The sequence below is a fragment of the Chrysemys picta genome, chromosome 5 (genome assembly GCF_011386835.1).
Source record: "Chrysemys picta bellii isolate R12L10 chromosome 5, ASM1138683v2, whole genome shotgun sequence".
Classification (NCBI taxonomy): Eukaryota; Metazoa; Chordata; order Testudines; family Emydidae; genus Chrysemys; species Chrysemys picta.
Window position 1 is genome coordinate 116,958,803 of NC_088795.1, and position 20,159 is coordinate 116,978,961.

General features: G+C 42.2%; 1 protein-coding gene across 4 annotated transcripts in view; it reads left to right on the plus strand.

The window, feature by feature from the left end:
- The window catches only part of LOC101945396 (neuronal vesicle trafficking-associated protein 1), a 106,821-nt gene that overhangs the window by 30,343 nt on the left and 56,319 nt on the right, over positions 1-20,159 (plus strand). For all 4 annotated transcript variants that reach the window (XM_008170154.4, XM_065597081.1, XM_065597084.1 and 1 more), the window contains one exon: positions 17,165-17,239. In XM_008170154.4, coding sequence (XP_008168376.3) covers positions 17,165-17,239 — 75 coding nt within the window. The remainder of the gene's footprint in view (positions 1-17,164; positions 17,240-20,159) is intronic.

Sequence of the window (20,159 nt, forward strand, 5' to 3'; positions counted from 1 at the left end):
TTTGCTCTCTTGGGGTGAGGGAATTTTTCCTTGAAGGTTACAAAGCCCCTGTTAATGCAAGCACACAATGAAGTGCTGAGGATCTGCATTCATGAGCTACACATCTGCCTGCTTTTTGTTAAGCTCTGCAGGGGTCAGTATAGTGATATAAATTATTTCAGGCTCTTTTAATGTAGATCTGACCTTCTACTCTATATTAAACAGATGACTGGAACCAGAGAGATAAGTCAGCGTGATTGCAGTTAATATTTGTAAGTAGCTCTATGCCTTTGAGATAGAAGGGAATGATCTTAAATGTGAAAATGTATCCTGCAAGTATGGAGGGATCAAAGGGAGGTCAGCTTGTGCTCAGACATCCTTTCATAACCTTTCAATCACAAAACTAGAATAAACCAACCTCAGTGGAAGTCTATTCAGTTAATGTATTTCAAGTAGACAATAAGTATTCCACTGAAACAAAGCAGTGGAAAACTCACCCTCATTGCAACTAAGGGATAGGCTACACACAAATCTGCACTCATGTAACCAAATTGATTACCTAAATCAATTTAGTGATTTTGGTATGTTGGGGTGGGAGATACTTACTTTGGAATAGAAGTGGCTAAAGTCAATTTTGCTATATCTAAAACTCTAACAAATAAACTTTAGTCACTTCAATTCCAAAATAAGTGTTTTCCACATCAAGATTTGCACTGGAATAACAAGAGGGGTGATTTAAAAACCCACTTTCTTTGGTGATTATTTTAACTCACCCTTCTTGTTATATCTGGGTCTGGGTGCGGAGCTGCCCTAAGTGTTAATCAGCAAGGAAATACTGTAAACAGAGTCAGGGAAAGTTAAAAAGAGTGAATTATAGTCAAAAAATCAGGGTGAAGACTCTAGCTTTTGAGCTATCAGCGTGCAGCTATCTAGCATATTCTAGAAGATGTTTACATACCATTGCATGTAAAGTTTGCAACACCAAATTGGGGAAGCTACAAGGATTCCTGTCCTAGTATTGGGCTGCTACAGTAAACCTCTGTTTATGCAGTCTAAACTATGTTATCAGAACCTTTCTAAAGGGTGCTTAGTTGCTTATATTAGTATTTAGGCCAAGGGTAGGCAACCTATGGCACGCGTGCCAAAGGCGGCACACAAGCTGATTTTCAGTGGCACTCACACTGCCAGAGTCCTGGAGACTCTGCATTTTAATTTAATTTTAAATTAAGCTTCTTAAACACTTTAAAAATCTTATTTACTTTACATACAACAATAGTTGAGTTATATATTATAGACTTTTAGAAAGAGACCTTCTAAAAAAGTTAAAATGTATTACTGGCATGCAAAACCTTAAATTAGAGTGAATAAATGAAGACTTGGCACACCACTTCTGAAAGGTTGCCGGCCCCAGAATTAGGCCATGTCAACTCTGGCAGGCTAAATAGAGTTCTTAAACCATGTTTAAAACTGGTTCAGATAACACTGTACTAGCTCTATTGTAGATGAGGGACCGTAGTCCGAAGGCTAATAACTCAGTCATTTGGGCCTCGTTTACATGTTTAAATGTTGAAGCAGAATATGTAACGGTCAGCTTTTTTTAGCAGACAGCTGAAGTTTCGCTCACACTAGCAGAAGCAGTAGTGATAACGAGGGGGAAAGGAGGAGGGAGAGGCCTACTACGTAGAGCTTGCAAGGCCAAAGATAAACATGCGGACGAAAACTTTTCTAACACGCCACAATGTAATGCCTGCTGTAACTGCTGTTGGGAGAACAGAACAAAGGCTTGTACACAAACAGCTTGGAATATAAAATGGGAAACTTGTTTGTATTTGCTGCGCTTGATTTGAGACATGCTGGTTTCCTAGTGCCTATTCAGAGCTCTTGAATAAATTTGGTTTGCTTCTCCACCCTGGTGTGTCTATTGGTGCGACACACACCGGGCAACGAACCCTGTTTCCCCCCCCTTGGGCCCTCTGGGCCGGCAACAGGAGTACTGGTGTAGACTAGGTGCCAGTCTTCTTACCACCGTACTCTATCAACAGGGGATTACCAGTGGCAGAGATGCACATCTGGGACCAGGGCCGCCCCTACCCATACGCAAAGTATGCAGCTGTGTGGGGCACCAAATTTCCTGGTGCCCTGCACAGCTGTGTGCTGCTCCAGCTCCTGCCCTGCCTTGCCTCTTCCCCATGGCCCCCGCCCCTGCTCGGCCCAAGCCCCGCCGCTTCCCACCCCTGCTCTGCCCCAGCCCTGCCCCCACTCCACCCCTTCCCCAAAGCCCCCGCCCCTGCTCCACCCCAGCCCCGCCTCTTCCCGCCCCCGAGGACTGCAGCAGGGCCGGGCCTGCACTCACTGGTGGTGTGAAGTGCAGCGACTGGATCCCAGCCGCGCCACCGGTGAGTGCTGGGGGGCGGTTCCCCTCTGCCTTCCAAGCCAGCCCTCCCCCCGGAGGCCTGGGCGCCCCCCCTCCTGTGAGGGGGCTGCGTAGGGCCCCAGAATAGCTAGGACCTGTCTGGGACCTTAGAAGGTTCAAACTGACATTAAAAGAGTCAGATAATTGTTTTAAGGTTTGGATGCCAGTCACCATTAGAACTGATTTTAATAATCTAAGGTACTAGGTTTATCCCCTACTCTTGTTGAGCAAATCTTAACTTCCACTCAGACAGGAAGGACCTCAGTTAAAGTCTGATATGAAGGACAGCACTCGCTTGTGCTCAAACATGATGAAACACTAAGTCCTGGTTCAGAGTTCAGCTCACAACTTCTTAAGATAACAAAACAGCAAATGGACAGATGAACACTAGCTCTCAGTTAGAATCACCTCTTCCTACCCGGGGAGAAGGAGTAGAGACAGTGGTCGCATCAGGCAAGTTATTAAGGAGAAACCCTATGAAACAAGTCTGAGGGTTGAAATTCTGACAGCTTCATGGGACACAACAACTGAATTTCATTTCAGGAGTCATTAAAATTGTTCTTAAATTCTGAACCCCAGGAAGAAAGGCATTTAGGTTTTTTTCTCTGAGTAATTTACATTTCAAATTTCTCTCCCCGGTCATTGATGCCTCTCTCAGCAGCTGTCTAGTCACGAATCACTCCTGTCATCTTAAGCATATTTTAACACTTCTAATGTGCTTTAAAAGACAGTGCTATTAAGCAAACAGTCTACACTGTTTACAACACCACTCTTTCCTTTCCCCCTCCCCCTCAAACCCACCACCTTTTTAAATTTTGATTTTTAGAAGCTAGGGCACAGGGGAATAAGTTACAGGAAAATATGCCAAGATACAAAAAGTTGTATCCTAATGTTACATCAGGTTCACATGTAAAACACAGAACTTCTGCCCGAGTGGCAGAAGAGTTAGTAGCTCTTCAAATGCTGGTCCCCTACATGTGTATTCCACACGTGAGTATGTATTTACTCCATTTGCCTGAGACTAGACACTTGTAGCAAGTAGTGTCGGTTGGTCTGCACCTGCACAATTGCTCCCCTCATGCTCTGGACCAAGGGAATAAAGGGTGGCATGCACTGGAGCCTCTCCAGTTCCTTCTTAATATCACATAGCCTAAGTCGGAATCCTCTGTTGTGTTAGAATCTGTAAATGTATATTGTAAATAGTTTTTAGTCAGCTTAGACTTAGTGTTTTAATGGCTAGTATAGTTTGTTTAGTTCCTCCCACCCTTGTGGAGCTTCTCCTTGTGGAGAAGGAATATGCAGAGTCCCACGATTTAAGAACAATATGTCTTGCCCCTATTCCTTCTCAATCAGCAACAAACACCAGCACTACCTTGGGGAGGCTCACATGGCTGCTAAGTGCAGCATCTGCTTCTCCTTCCCTCCCTGAACCTGTGAGGAATGAGAGCTGTGTCTGTGAAAACATCTCACAGAGAAGGCCACGAGACCCCAATTGGATCCAGGCTGAGGCACGAGCTCGAGAACAGAGGTATATTAGTTATGCATAAGAAACCCCTCTCACGAGAGTAGGGGGACATGATCATAGGCAGAAGGACAGGTCCCTGTCCAGATGTGCCTCTAAGAAAAATGATCTCTCCCCATGTCGGTCCAAGTCAGGTGAGTCCTCGTGCATGGATCCTAAGGAATTAAGTCCACATAAATCTTCTGTCCAGGAAGGGAAGTTGCAAAGGAAAGAGGATCTGCTGGTACTGGCTTCATCTTGATCTCACAGGCTGAAAGATCAGCATCAGCTGGTTTTGACTGGGAGTTCTATGTTGGACCCCCCATTCAACGGTTCTGGTACATTCCAGATAGGATCCTCAGAGTACCAAGTCATTGGATGCACCAAATCAGCTGATCCTGACTCTGGGAACGCTGAACTCTGGGAAGGACTGAAACCTTTACCTCACCAGAGGACATTTTTGCCTTACCTTATCATCAGTCTCCTCTCCTGTTGGGCCAGTCCTCCTCAGAGATGTTTCAATACCAGAATAAACCACTATGAGGAGAGGATGCTTTCCCACCATGTCCACAAGCTGGAGCATTCTTCCACTGGGGCTGGTGGCACTGCCGGTAGAACAGGAATCTACCTTCTCACTGGATGAATCTGTTGTTCCAGACAAACCTTTCCCCCTGAGGGAAACAAGTCCAGACAGAACACACTGGAGGTCTTGGAGCTGCCATCCTCCTGGTTACAACTACCCAGGGGACCGTTGGTACCCAAAGCCTTGGCCACACATCCCCACCCTTGTCCGATCCTTCCAACTGGCCCTAGTGGGCTCCATGGACTCCATATACTAGACACCTGTGATGCATGGAGGAATCACACTGCCTCCATCGGAGTCTGCAGAGGAGGAAGTTGAGCCCGATCTGCTGGTCCCAATGGGTGTGTCATCCTCCTCACCAGATGAGGCAATTGCTCCATCATCCCCTTCTCTCCTGATGACCACAGGCAGTACCAGGAGCTTTTGCAGAAGGTGGCAGCTGAGCTTCAGATCCGTCATAAGGAGGTCCATGACACTCAACACAGTCTCTTGGACATCCTGCAACCCTCTGGCCTTAGTAGGGTGGCCATCCCAGTTAACTAGGACATTTTGGAACCCATCAGGATGATGGGGCATGCCCATTCCTCCTGTGCGCCTGCTCTGTAAAAATGCTTTTTTGTTCCAACCAAAGGGGTAAGGTTTTTATTTACACACCCATCCCCCAACTCCTTAGTGGTGCAGGAGGCTACAGAGAGGTCTAGGACAGCATCCCAAGTCGACTTCAACTGACAAGGGCATTAAATGCCTTGATTTTCTGGGGAGGAACATATTTTCCTCAACCAGCCTCCAGTTCCACTCTTATGAGAAAATCCTTCATCAAGAGGTAGAACAAGTGACATCCCAACATCCAGGAAACTAATTATACTCCCGATTTTTCATAGTTCCCAAGAAAAATGGAGGTTGGAGACCTATTCTGGATCTACGCCAACTAAATGTCTTTATTCACAAAGCAAAATTTTGCAGGGTGATACCTGCAATAATGCAATAATTCCTTCCCTAGAAGAGAACGCGTAGTTCATGGCTCTCAGTGTAAAAGATGCTTACTTTCATGTGGATTGTCACCAGTCCCACACAAATTTTCTCAAATTTGTAGTAGTACTAGAGCACTACCAGTTCAGAGTATTCCCATTTGGGCTGGCAACAGCACCTAGGTTCTTCACAAAGATTTTCTTAGAGGTAGTGGCCCAGATGAGATGCAATGGCTATACCGTCTTCCTATATCTGGACGACTGACTGCTAACAGGCAGATTGAGCCAGTAGACCCAGTTGGTGACTGTATTCTTACTTCACCTCTGATATCATTGGAGATTTGTGTAAACAAAGTAAAGTCCATTCTGACTTCCACAAAAACTATAGATTTTATAGGAGCAACCCTAGACTCATTCTCAGTGAAAGCCTACTTTCCTATAGCCAAGTTTCAGGCCATGAACAGCCTGATAACTCAATTCACCCTCAGACTTTGTATCACAATCACAATTTGTATCTCTTTTCCTACTAGTCCACGTGGCTTCACGTATATACATAACACCATTCATCAGGCTTTATCTCCATTATCTGCAATCCTGGTTTCGGTCTGTTTACTCACCAGACAGAGAGAACATAAATACCAAGGTAACCATTCCCCAAAAGGTCAGAACCTCTCTAGTGGGCAAAACCGAAACAGGTGTGATCAGGAGTCCCTTTCCTTCCACCCACCTCTGAAGCAACTCTAATTATGGATGCCTCCCTCATAGGGTGGGGAGCCCACATGAACAATCACATGGTCCCCTGGGAAGCCAAAATGCATACCAGTCTCTAGGAGGTAAGGAGGTAAGGGATAGCTCAGTGGCTTGAGCATTGGCCTGCTAAACCCAGGGTTGTGAGTTCAATCCTTGAGGGGGCCATTTAGGGAACTGGGGTAAAAATCTGTCTGGGGATTGGTCCTGCTTTGAGCAGGGGGTTGGACTAGATGACCTCCTGATGTCCCTTCCAACCCTGATATTCTATGATTCTATGACAGGTCGTCTAGTCTGCTACACATTCCTCCCCCCTTATTTGGTTCCATCACATCCAGATAATATCAGACATGATGACAAAACAGAGCGGAGCAAAATCTCTTCCTCTGTGCATAGAGGCAGTGAGTTTATGGAACTGATACATCAGAAACCACATCACACTCTTGGCAACATACCTACCAGTGTTCAGAACTCTGGTAGATGATATCAGCAGGCACTTGTCCACAGACCAGAAACGGGAAATACACAATTCTGTCTTCAACAAAATTTTCACCCAGTGGGGAACACCATGTTGGGACCTGTTCACTTCCCAAACAAACAAGAAATTCAATCTCTCCTGCTCCAGAGCCGCATTAGACAGAGACTCTAGGTGTGATGCCCTTCTGTTATCCTAGACAGACCATCTGAGGTACACTTTTTCTCCCATCCTCCTCCTACCGGCTTCTACCTCAGGTTCTGTGGAAAATTCACTACGTCAGGGTCATCCTCATTATACCAAATTGGCCCAGACAGTTTTGGTTTCTGATCTCTTACAAATGTTATCCCATTCTCCTGTCAGTATCTCTCTCTTTCCAGATTTGTTAACTCAGCAGAACAGCAGGATCAAACATCCCAACCCAGATCCTCTTCATCTCAGCCTGGTATTTGGATGGGCATCAGACCTAGAACATTCATGTTCAGAGGCTGTCCAAGCTGTCCTCAATGCTAACACTTTCTGGTGGAAACTCTTCTGCTATCTAGCAAAATGGAGGCATTTCTCTACCTGGACACAACATAATCAGTTATCACCAGAATCACCAGACCTCAGGACTTTCTATTAGTTTGTTGCGAGTCCATCTGGCAGCAATCAGTGCCTTAATCCCCTGATGGAAGCCCATTCTATCTTTACTCACCTGACTATGAGTCAGTTCTTGAAAGGTTTCATTAGGGCCTTTCCACGGGTAGTCCACCCTGCAGTGGTACCTCAACCTGGTACTCTGTTCTTATCACACCACCCTTTGGACCGAGGACCACGTTGTTCCATGTCATACCTTTCCATGAACATTGCCTTCTTTGTTGCCATCATATCAGACAGACGGGTAAGCAAGCTGGGAGCACTCATGGCTCACCTGCTGTATACCATATTTCATAGGGAAAAAGCCTCCCTTCATTTTCACCCAAACATTCCTCCCAAGGTAATTTTTGAGTTTCACATGAACCAACCTATTCACATACTGGTATTCTTCCCAAAACCTCATGCTTCGAGCGAAGAAAAGAGACTGCATTCCCTCAACGTCAGACAGGCCTAAGCTTTTTATCTGCAAAGAACAAAACTGATTAGGAAAACATTGAGGCTATTTGTTGCTATAGCAGACCGATTGCAAGGACAAACATCTGCCCAGAGACTCTCTAAGTGGATCTCTGGATGCATCATTCTGTGTAATCAGTTGGCATGTATTTGTCCACCAGACAAGGCGGGGGCCCACTCTTTTTGAGAGCACAAGCAACCTCAACAGTATCTTTTTTTGAGAGGTACCTAGGTCATTTGTAAGGCAGCTACCTGGAGTTCCAGCCACCATTATGAAGAGTTACACCCAAGTTCAGGCCCCTTCTGCAGATGCAGCTATGGGGACAGCAGTACTACAGACCTCTATACTACCTGCAATCTTGCACCCTTCTTTTGTTTAAATACTGTTTACCAATCACCCACCTGTGGAGTACACATAGGGACCAGCACTCAAAAAAGAAATGGAGGTTACCTGGGGTTCTTCAAGATGTGTGGTCCATATCTGTATTTGACTATCCTGCCCTCCTTCCCCTCTGCTTTGGATCTTCTCTGATTCCTGGTAAGAGAAGGAACTGGAGAGACATAGGTCCATGCCATCCTTTATGCCATCATTCCAAAGCACAAGAAGGGCACCTGCCGCAGGTGCAGTCCAACAGACACTACTTGCTACAAATCTCCAGTCTCAGGACCATGGAGCGCACGCATACCATGTTTGGAATACAGATAGGGAAAAAACATCTTGAAGAACCTCCAGTTACAGGTAAGTAGTCTCCATTTGTGTGAAACTTGTAAATTTAACTTCATCAGGTCATTCTCTGTAAGCCAGAACACTCCACATCCTAATATTCACTTTGTATTTATAATCTGAATGAAACCAAAAATCCACAAAGCAAAGCTCATTCTTACTGTTATCTGAAAACTATAAGGATTGACACAAACCCATGAGTTTGTCCAGGTTTCCTCCAAAGTTGTTTTACAGCTTGGAAATGCTGAAGTGATCATGATGATTGACAGTTTTCTATTTCTGTAACATTCAGAATTTTTTTGTTTTTGTTTTTTTAAGTAGATGATGGCAAAAATTCTCATGCTGTTAGAGATATAGGGTATGTCTACACAACACACTAGACCCGATCTCTGACTCCATTTTAAGACCAAGCCCCACTTCCATCCACACAGAAATTAGAATTGGGCCAGGAATCCTTCTGGACTCAGGCCTGTGGACCCTGCTAGAGGGAGGGTCAGAGCCTGAGTCCTGTGATGCGGATATTTTGCAGTATGGATGCAGCTGAAGCCCGGGTCACCAGACTTGGGTCTGGAGAGTCTGCCAATGCTATCCCACAATCTTCTGGGGCTGAGTTTGCCAGCTCTTCCATCCCAAAACTTCCCACTCACTTCCCAGGAACTGGAAGCAACTTCCTGGTTCAAATTCAGCTACTTGGCGTTTAACTCTTCATTACCACGCAGACTGCTCAACTGGAAACACAGCTAAACCTCTTGTGTACTAGTGTGGCCATCACTAAGAAGTCCTGCATCAAGTGCATTGCCAAGAGGCCAGAGGAACACAGCTGGATTCTCGTTAACCTCTGATATAAGGCGAGCAAGATTTTCGTCTTCAGTAAAAACCCAAGAAATTAACATGTCTACAAAGGCAGCAAAGAGTCCCGTGGCACCTTATAGACTAACAGACGTATAGGAGCATGAGGTTTCGTGGGTGAATACCCACTTCTTCAGATGCATGTAGTGGAAATAACTACAAAGCTATATCCAAGTGGCTGGCGGCACTGAGAATTGACTGAGAACAATGCAGAGCGTGAATTAAGAAGCTGAAGACAGACTACTGCATGGCCAACGATTCTAATGGCACCTCTGAACTCCCCATCTTCCTGCCTCTGTTATGAGAAGATACAACATCTGGAAGCTGAAGCTAGACAAATTCAGACTAGAAATAAGGTTTACATTTTGAAACAGCAATGGCAATTAACCCATCAGAACAAATTATCTAAGGATGTGGTGAATTCCCTATCACTCAAAGTCTTTAAATCCAGACTTGATATCTTTCTGAAAGATATGGTCTAGCTCAAACAGAAGCGACGGGCTTGATGCAGAAATTAGGTGAGGGGAGGTTCTTTGGCCTGTGTTATGCAGGAGGTCAGACTAGATGATCATAATGGTCCCTTCTGGCTTTATAATCTATTAATCTGACTGAGTGAATAAATACCACTAAGCATAAATTTAGCAGAATCAGGCCGCTAATTTGCAAACTTAACTCCTCTTCCTGTCTGCAACTGTGCCTGATCTTAAACATGATCTGAGAAGTCAAATTTCTTGTGCATGCACTCACTCTTTCTCACCCTCCTGCACTCCTTTGGCCTAAGAATCCTCACAGAATGGACAGGGGAGGGCTACGGAACAATTAAACCGGAGGCAGATGTGGGTAGGGTTGTGCTGTTTAGTCAGTGCTTAATTTGTAATGAAAGAGGTGCCAGGGCTCAAGCAATGTTTTACATTCAAAACTGATGCAGCAACCCAGAGGTGCCGGGGCTATGAACTGCCATGCTTAGAGATGCTGGGAGAGGTGCTCAGGTCCAATACAAATTAAGCACTGTGTTTAGTAAAGGTGAGGAGTGCAGCCATGGTGGTAGCGGGAGTGGAATCTGGATGGGGTACCTTGAAAATCTAGGACTGGCCCTGTTTATGTTAAACTATGGCTGCTGCAGTAGAATTGGTTACTGTAGATCAGTGGTTCTCAACCGGTGGCTCGCAGGCCGTTTGTGGCCCAATCAGCACACAGCTGCGGCCCATGTGACATCCTCAGGGCCATACAGGCAGTATATATATTGTGTGGATGCGGCCCACATAACACATAGAGAGCTGCATATGCAGCCCACAATGGTAAATAGGTTGAGAATCACTGCTGTAGATTCATAGATGAATTAACATGTCGGACTGTTTTGAATAAGAGACCTAGGCACCCATCATCAGTGTTGCCAACTTTCATGAGTTTAATTGCAAGTCTCATAATATTTGGAGGTTATTCTTAAAGCTCCAGCTCCTGGAGATATGCACTTGTGAGAACTGGAGTTTTTAGGGGGGGGGGGGACTTTTGGCCCTCATGATTGCGGAGGAAAGCCTGAAATCATGAACCAAATGTATACTAAATACTCAAACTAAAAGGCAAATAAAGTGAACCCCAAAAAATATTTTTAGAGTCTCATGATTTGAGTTCTTGGGGTTTGCAATAATGCATTATGTAATCAATAGCTTTGTGCCTTGTGGGTTTAGATTGTCAAGCAAATTTCTTCCATGGATTGTGGGCTAAACTCATCCCTTATGTAACAGTAATGAAATCACAGATTCGCACAGAATGAACTTGGCCCTGTGTTTACAAGGCTATGCATCTTTACTCATTGTCATGTGTTTTTTTCAAATCAGTTACTGGCAATTGTCCACCAGGTGGCAATAAAAGCCTTATTTAACAGAAGTGAATTATATTTTTGTGTCTTGCTTCAGATGACTGCATGACCGATATCATGGCTCCAATTCAGTAATTAAGCCTGGTTTATTTGTTTATACATACTCTGTATGCAGTCAGAAAACTCTTGCCCTATGCACTATCAGCAATTATAAAACCTGTTCATTTATATTAGTGTGTGGTTATGCAGTTAATAAACTGGGTTGAAATCTGGAACTCTAACAGTAAACTGTAACAAAGTGATTTCTTGACAATGCTTGCTATTAGAGTAAAAGCTGGAGCAGTCACCATTTCCACCAATAGCAAGGATTTGTGCAGGCTTCAATCTGTGGCTATTATGAACGGATAGCGTATCAAGTTTCATAATGTGGGTTATCACTGTGTGTCTTGGCAATTTATGTTCTTGTTTAGTCTGAAAAATCAGTGCTATATTTTATGAGCCATTGATTTAGCTAAATACATTCAATATATTCTTCTGGTTTTTAGATTTTGCAGTTCTCCAGGGATAACTAAGTTCACCAGAAGCAATGAGTAAGACTGTACAAAAGAATATCAATGCTCAGTTTTATTTAGTTGCGTTATCTATATTCCACCAAATATTTCATTAAAAAACAATATAGGCTTCCCAATAACATCTACCCCTACACATATTGTTGTCTGATTGGCCTGGGTGATTAGCCAATATTCTGGGCCTTGCAGGATTGTTTCTGTGAGGAGGAGAAATTGATTATATGGGACAGATATACACCTCTACCCCTATGTAACGCTACCCGATATAACATGAATTCAGATATAACGCGGTAAAGCAGTGTTCTGGGGGGGGGGCGCGGCTGAGCACTCCGGTGGATCAAAGCAAGTTCGATATAACGCGGTTTCACCTATAACGCGGTAAGATTTTTTTGGCTCCCGAGGACAGCATTGTATCGGGGTAGAGGTGTATTATTTGGTACAATCCTGTTTATTTACAAAGCAGTATGGATTAAAAATATTTTAAAAATTTGGTTTATTTATTTAGATTTTTAAAATTTAAATACATTTCTTTTAAAAATATATATAAATTTGAAATGATTAAATCTATATTAAGGCCTCAATTTAGTATAATCTATTAAAATAATTTAAAGTTAAATAAAAAATATTCAAGCCAATATTTGCTGCCAAAGCTTTAAAGAAAATCAAACCATTGAATTGGTGGAAGTCACTGGCTAAGGACATGAACCAGAATTTGTTGAAATGCTAAACCAGTTTTGACCACAGTAGCCTCTTTTGCAAGTACAAAGAGAATACCATATTGTCTTCATTTCAGTTTATTTGACTAGTTCAGTTCAATGACTAGTTCATTCAAAGATAAGAAACGAAGTGGTTGAAAAAGCATGAAAGTTTGTTTCCGCTACCACTCTGAATAAAAATATGTGAGGGTGGGATCTACTAGTTTTAAAACCTTGAAGGACATGGTGACCCGAAGCAATCAGTTCAATACTCCAACTACAGAACTTTCTTTGTTTAAAAATAAACCAGTTTTAAATGCAAAACATGTTTTGCTACTTTCCTTATGTATCTCGCACATTTAAGGTTGTTTATTAGTTTACATAAAACTATTTTAAAATACTAGTTTTGTGAATTTTAATTGAATTCCAGCTTCCATCCAAATACTGCTTGACATGAGTTGCAATTAAAAAATTAATCTATTCAATAAGAAATGCATCATTAACCATTTTCTAACATAATTAAAAGGTAAAATTTAAGAATCTGAATAAATGTAATTTGAGGTAAATAATTACTTGTATAAAAAGCATGCATAGATAGTATATCCTAGTTAGCAAAAAAGAGTACCAAATTTAGTGTAAAGGTTATATTTAATTGCAAATCAGCATGTTTTAAGGAGGATCAACATCTCTTTAGGAAAAGTAAAAATATAAACCAAGATTAAAATTGATGTTTTAAATCAAGGTTTCCTGCTTGTTACATAAATAATAAAATCAGCACTTTAAATCACTTTGATTTAGATCAATCCATCCTATTACAAAGAATGTGCAAAATCCTGTTTCCCTGATTATAGTAAGAACAGACAGCATGCCTTCCTTGTTCACTATTTCCAAATGTGCCCTCTAGTCAGTTCTGTGCACCAGGAGCTCTGTGTCTCTGACCTCACTCGGGGCCATGCTTGATTGTTTCAATTGCTGCATCCTGGCTTTCTGCATCTAACACACAGCTTGACAAACATTTTCCCAGCCCTCCTGCTTGTAACCAATCCCAGGGAAACCCCTCACACCACATGGCTTAGCCCTGCTCAAGCTTTGCCATCTGCTGAAGACACTGGGCCAATAGCCTCCTACTGTTTCCAGCTATCACTACATAAAGGAGTATTAATTACTCCTTCCACTTAGACTGAAACAAGGGTGCTTAGTTCACCAATTGGCTTTAACCAGGTCTGCAACTGTCTGCGGATCAAAGATGACAGCCATTGAGTTCTTCCAGCACAACAGTATAGAAATATAGTTGAAATTTGAAAAATAGTTTAAAAGCAGGTGCTGCTGCCGCTACTTCATTGTCTCCCTTGCTCCCCTTACCAGATTGAATACACCATCCCTTCCAGATAACACAACTCTCAAAACTACCAAGTCAACACCCTTGTGATGGGTTGGATCACAGAAACCCCCCTGGGAGCTGCCAACTGATGTGCCAAGACTAATACTGCTCCTGTTTTCCCTGCCAGCTCAGGACTCCAGCACGCTGTCTTGCTGCGCCAGACACTCCCATCTGCTCCAACGAAGACCCAGGGTCTGAATTACTTGCCCCAAAGCTGCAGATTTACCTGAAAATAGCTCACAGAAGTCTGCTTGTCTTTAGCACTCAGATGCCCAACTCCCAATGGGGTCTAAACCCAAATAAATCCGTTTTACCCTGTATAAAGCTTATGCATGGTAAACTCATAAATTGTTCGCTCTCTATAACGCTGATAGAGAGATATGCACAGTTGTTTGCTCCCTCAGGTATTAATACATACTCTGAGTTAATTAATAAGTAAAAAGTGATTTTATTAAATACAGAAAGTAGGATTTAAGTGGTTCCAAGTAGTAACAGACAGAACAAAGTAAGTCACCAAATAAAATAAAATAAAATAAAATGCGCAAATCTATGTCTAATCAAACTAAATACAGATAATCTGACCCTTAGAGAGGCTTCAGTACGTTTTTTCCTCAGACTGGACACCTTCCAGGCCTGGGCACAATTCTTTCCCCTGGTACAGCTCTTGTTCCAGCTTAGGTAGTCGCTAGGAGATTCTTCATGATGGCTCCTCTCTCTTCCTGTTCCGTTCCACCCCTTTATATATCTTTTGCATCCTGCGGGAACCCTTTGTCCCTCTGGGTTTCACCCCCCCCCTCACTGGAAAAGCACCAGGTTAAAGATGGATTCCAGTTCAGGTGACATGATCACATGTCACTGCAAGACTTCATTACACACTTGCCAGCACACAGGAAGACTTACAGGTAAAATACAGCCATCTGCAGACAATGGTCCTGGTTAATGGGAGTCATCAAGATTTCAAACCACCATTAATGGCCCACGCTTTGCATAATTACAATAGGCCCTCAGAGTTATATTTTAGATTTCTAGTTTTAGATACAAGTGGTACTTTTATACAAACAGGATGATCACACTCAGTAGATTATAAGCTTTGTAATGATACCTTACAAGAGACCTTTTGCATGAAGCATATCCCAGTTACATTATATTCACTTATTATCATATTTTTATAAAACCATATAGACTGCACAACGTCACAACCTTTTCTTACAAATCCAAAATCTTCACCCCTTGGAGTGGGGACTCACATGCCATCCTTTACCAAATGAACAATTTTACCCCTCTACCTCCTCCAAGAGTTCTCAGGTCTCTTTATCAGCTCCTTCAGCACAGGTCTCATTCAGAAGAGGGAAATGATTTATAGACCTGCCTCTATTCCCATAGTTTCCATGATCCTTGAGATCTACAACTCCAAAAATGCCTCTTTCTAGGCTGAAATTAGTAAAAGGCCTGCATGTAATAAGCCAGCATGCCCTGTTACAACCATAAAAAGCCAGAAAATCCCTAATTTAGTCATCACCCTTGCAACCTAACCCAGCATTTTGTTTTCTACTCGTTATCTCACCCAAAATAGCATGCCTCCACCTTCACACAAGATGGCCATCCTTTATCTCTTGCTGCGTAGAGAGGTTAAAAATGGAAGTTGAACTGAAATAGAAGGTTTACGTTAAATTGTAGATTTTTAGTTGATGGTTATGTTGAAGCGTGATGTGTAGGAAGATTGTGATTAGAAGGATTTTTTTTTTAATGTGGACATAGTTTACAATCGGGTTTCTTTAAATGTGCCAATTATAGTATCTGCATCACGGGGCCTCAAACCTCCAACATGAGACTAACTAGAACACCCCTAGGGAAGTGCCTCCTCAGTCCATCCTACTGCTGGGCTGTAACTTCTGTGCTGGGTTTCTAAATGGTACAGCACAGTTTTATATCTGGTCTTCCCAAAGGCCTGTGCAACCCCTTAGGCCCCTAGAACTCCAGGCAATGTGCCAGCTTTGCCTGCTACTGCCGAGCCTATCTCCCTATAGTCTTTGGGATGAATGGACTAGTGAGCAAACTGGCATGATCAGAAAAACAGAAGAAGGTGCAGAACTTGACATTTCCATCAGCTACTCTCAGTGCAGCTCAAACCAGCTATCCTGAATCAAAGGACTGACTTTTTTAAAAAGTTCAGAAGTAGCTTATGCTATGTCCAATGTATCCAAGTAGGAGAATTTGTAGGATTGTAGGAGTGAGGTTGTTTAGCTAGCCCAAAGAAATGTGGGCAAAAAGGGAGCATTTGAAAGCATTTTCTCTACAATAGTAAATATTTTCCTGAAAAAAATTATGTAGACAAATCAATAAAACATTATTGTGCCAAATGTGCAGACTAAAATCAAGCATTGAAGTGTAAACCAAGGATTTTAATCCTGCCCTAAGTGCAAATCTCAACACAACCTTAATTATGCAACTGCTGCAGATGCCTTTATAATTTGGGCTTATACAATGTAGTTTTGAAGCTAGTAAAATAAGGCTCATCCCACCTCACTTGGTCTTAAATCTGTTTATAACACTGAAAGCGATAAAGGAAACTATAAAGTGCTATGTGTCAAATAACACAGCTTTTGTAGTGGCTTTGGCTATAGAAGCCAATTACATTTTATTGATTTACCATTAGCGGTAAGAATGTTTATCATCATAATTGGTATTATCTTGATACTACCTGTGTCACTGTTAGGAAAAATTACCCAAGTTGAACAGAATTTAACTACCATATATAACTCCCTCTAAAGTCAATAGGAACTGAATTGCTAAAGTACAAGCACCTCTGACAGTTTAGAAAGCAACTAAAGGTATATTTTAACTATTACACAAGTTAAAATAGTTATTAACTTTTTAAGAGCATCTTGTTTTCTACATGTCCTAAGTGTATAGGGCTATGGAATATTCTGATGTGGTTCCCTTGGTCTCCTCTGTTGAACCTGTTCCACTGTGGATAAATAATTAAAATATCCATAGGAACAGGACGACTAAATTCTGGATCTCTCAGGTCAGTGCTTTACAGAGCACAGAGTCAGGCTTGTGCTTGTGCTGTCGCTGGCCCAATGATTCTTCCATTATTCAGTTACACTTCAATAGCTTCACTATTGGGCCCGAGAGAGAGAGAGAAAACATGGGAATGAGACTGTAGCCTGGTGGTTAGAGCTCTCGTGTGGGAGACCCAAGATCCAGTCCTCATGCTCCAATGATTTTTTTAAATTATTTATCCTCCGTGAAACAGATTAAATAGATGAGACTGAAGGAGCCCCACATCAGAACATCCTATGTTCCAGTGGTTAGAGTACTCACATGAGAGGTGGCAGATGCCTATTCAAATTCTCTCTCTTTCAGGTAAAGGGGGTCTAGAACTGGATGTCTCCCACATCTCAGGTGAGTACCAAGAGATGTACCAGAGCACTATCTCAGGTGAGTCCTCTTCTTTCCCCACCCCCACCCTGCGGTTTTGTATAAGCTCACCTATAGGGGCCCAAGCTGGTAGGTGAGATCTGAGCATGTTTGCTTGTCTGGGCCTTGCCAACAAGTTAGGTGGAGGAACGCCTGTCTTCCCCCATTCATGACTCGCTCTGGAGTTCAGGTGTCTGGACACTTGGTGCGGTGAGGCAGTGCACATGTGCAGAGGCAGAAATGTAGGCAGCTTGGGAACTTTTAATGCATCAAATGAGTTTAGGTGCCTATAGGATTCTGGGCCAATTGAGTAGGGGTTTTGTGAATACCAGTGGGGTCTGATTCTGGGATTTAGGTACCTAAAGTGGAAGTTAGGTGCTTAAGTCCTTTTGTAAACCTAGACCCTAGGACCAGATTCACAAAGGTATTTAGGCACCTAAAGATGCAAATAGGAACCTAGGGGATTTTCAAAGGTACCTAACTCCTTAGGTGCCCATCTGTTTTTTAAAACCCAACTAGGCATCTATCAGAATCTTTAGGCACCTAAATACCATTACAAATCTGGTCCTCAATTTCCAGTGAAAGTGGGGTGTCTAATTCTCTTAGGGTTTGTCTACCCACAGAAGTTATACTGGTTTAACTAAAACCATCATAGTTATACCAGTACAATCCCTACTATGGATGAATGTATAATTGTATAAAGGTGCTTTATATTAGCATAGCTATTCCCATATGGGAAGAATAATAAGCTAGACCAGTATAAGGTGCTTTTATACCGGTATAACTGTGTCCACCCTAGGGGTTGTACTGGTATAACTATTCAGTTTTTAAAAAATCAATGACGGTTATAACCAGTACAAAAATTGTGTGTAGAATAGGCCAAAGTCTCCTTTGAAAATCCCAGCCTAAAAGCATCATGGTGAGCCCACTGCTTTAAAAAGCTTTTGGGGGGGTCATAGAGAACCTATTTAGATTGACATCTTGATAATCTTCTGCCAAAGGCAAAGATTAGAAACTGGAGAGAAGATCGCTGAGAAAGTAAAGACTTTCAAATCCAGTATGTTTTGTTTTTTTAAACATCTTTCCATTTGGATCAAGACCATTTAATGACATAGCAATAGCCACACTGAGGAACAGTCATCTGTGAACAATGGCAAAAAGTATCCCGTCCTTGATGCTACTGATCTACTGGCAAGCTTTTATACCATTGAAAACGGGGTATTGATGGGTAGGTTGCAACATTTGGCAGTAGTGCTCAAAACAGCTCTTCAGTGGTTGAGCTCATTCTTATTACAAAAGGCCTCAAAGCTGGTGATGGACACTTGCCATGTCATCACCTGAGTTCCCTTTATGGGGTGCCACAATTCCCCTGACCTCCAATATTCAACATCTGGGCACACTCTTTAAGAAAGATGTGAACAGACTGGAAAGAGTTCAGATGAGAGAGAGAAAAATATCAAAGGTTTAGAAAACATGACCTATGAGGAATGGTTCAAAGAACTGGGCATGTTTAGTCTAGAGAAGAGAAGGCTGAGGAAGGACCTGATAAGTCTTCAGACATGTTCAGGGCTAGTTTAAAGAGGTTTCAAAGAACAGATTAGACAGACACCTGTCAGGGATGGTCTAAGTATACTTAATCCTGTCTCAGTGCAGGGGGATGAACTAATGATGTCTTGAAATCCCTTCCAGCCCTAGTTTTTTTTTATGATTACATAATTTTATATATGAGAATACTAGGAGATATTGTAAAGGATTGTAGTGGGCTGAGATATCACCAGTGATACACAGCTGCTTGTCTCTTTACCTGTTGAGCTGTCTCAACTATCTCATTAACCTGTAGACATTTTTTGCTTGGGTAAGAGGCAACTGGCTCAAGTTCAATCAGAATTAAACTGAGGCAATTCAGTGAATTGAGCAAAATGCCTATAGGAAATTGGGAGATTTGTGCACTCTTCTTTTTGAGGTGCAAGGTCCAGAATTAAGGAGCTTCAGCATGGAAGTCCATATTGCACCAGTACCTCAGATTAACTGTTATCATTTCCACATACTCCAGAAGCTGTCCTTTTATCTCTCTTTGTCCTCAAGACAAGCATTCAGCAGTTGGCTAATTTGCTCCTACTTGGACTTCAATTTTGCTTATTGCATAGGATGTTGTGAGGATTACTTAATTCATGTTTGTCTAGTGCTTTGAATATGGAAAGTGCTCTGCAAGTGTTCTCAGAAGCTGCAGAATATGGTTTTCCCCTCATGAAGGAGGCAAAGGCATTAGTAACATCTGCTACCCTCATTCTGTCCTCAGTCTAGCACTTAAGACATCCTGCTCCCCTATGTTTCTCTTAGGCAGTTAGATGTCCTTGTTGTCAGTTCTGATTCAGGATATTGATTTAAGGGACTTCCTGAATATATTTGGCAGAGTTCTTCTGATGCAGTCTTTAAGTCTTGGTATGAAGCCCTTCGATCTGGGCCAGTTCATTCTTGGTCATGTCTCTTATTTTTCACAATCTTTTCTTTTTTGGATAATTCTCCTTCAAAACTCCAAATCATCACAACCCACTTTGATGTATTTTTTAACTGGCCAGATCCTGGGCCTTTTCATTTTTAGCCATTTTGAGTCTTTTTTTTTTTTCCCCCTAAAATGTCTAGTATCTGATGCCTCTGATGGGAGCTTTATAAAATAGCAATATATAATATAAAAATGAGCAATTAAATAAATTACCATCAATAATGAATATTTTATTGAAGACAAGGAGAAAAGATTTTCAAATATTATTCTCTCCAAGTATTTTGCTCTCTGGCTGCATTACATGAGGCACAAATCTGAATATCAGTAGTTGGGTGCTAGTTGACATCTGTGGTGTCTGGATGTGGCTAGTCATGCTTTTCATTTTTTCAATTAATTGAACAGAGTTATCCCTTAAGCGACAACATCTTGTGGGTCTAA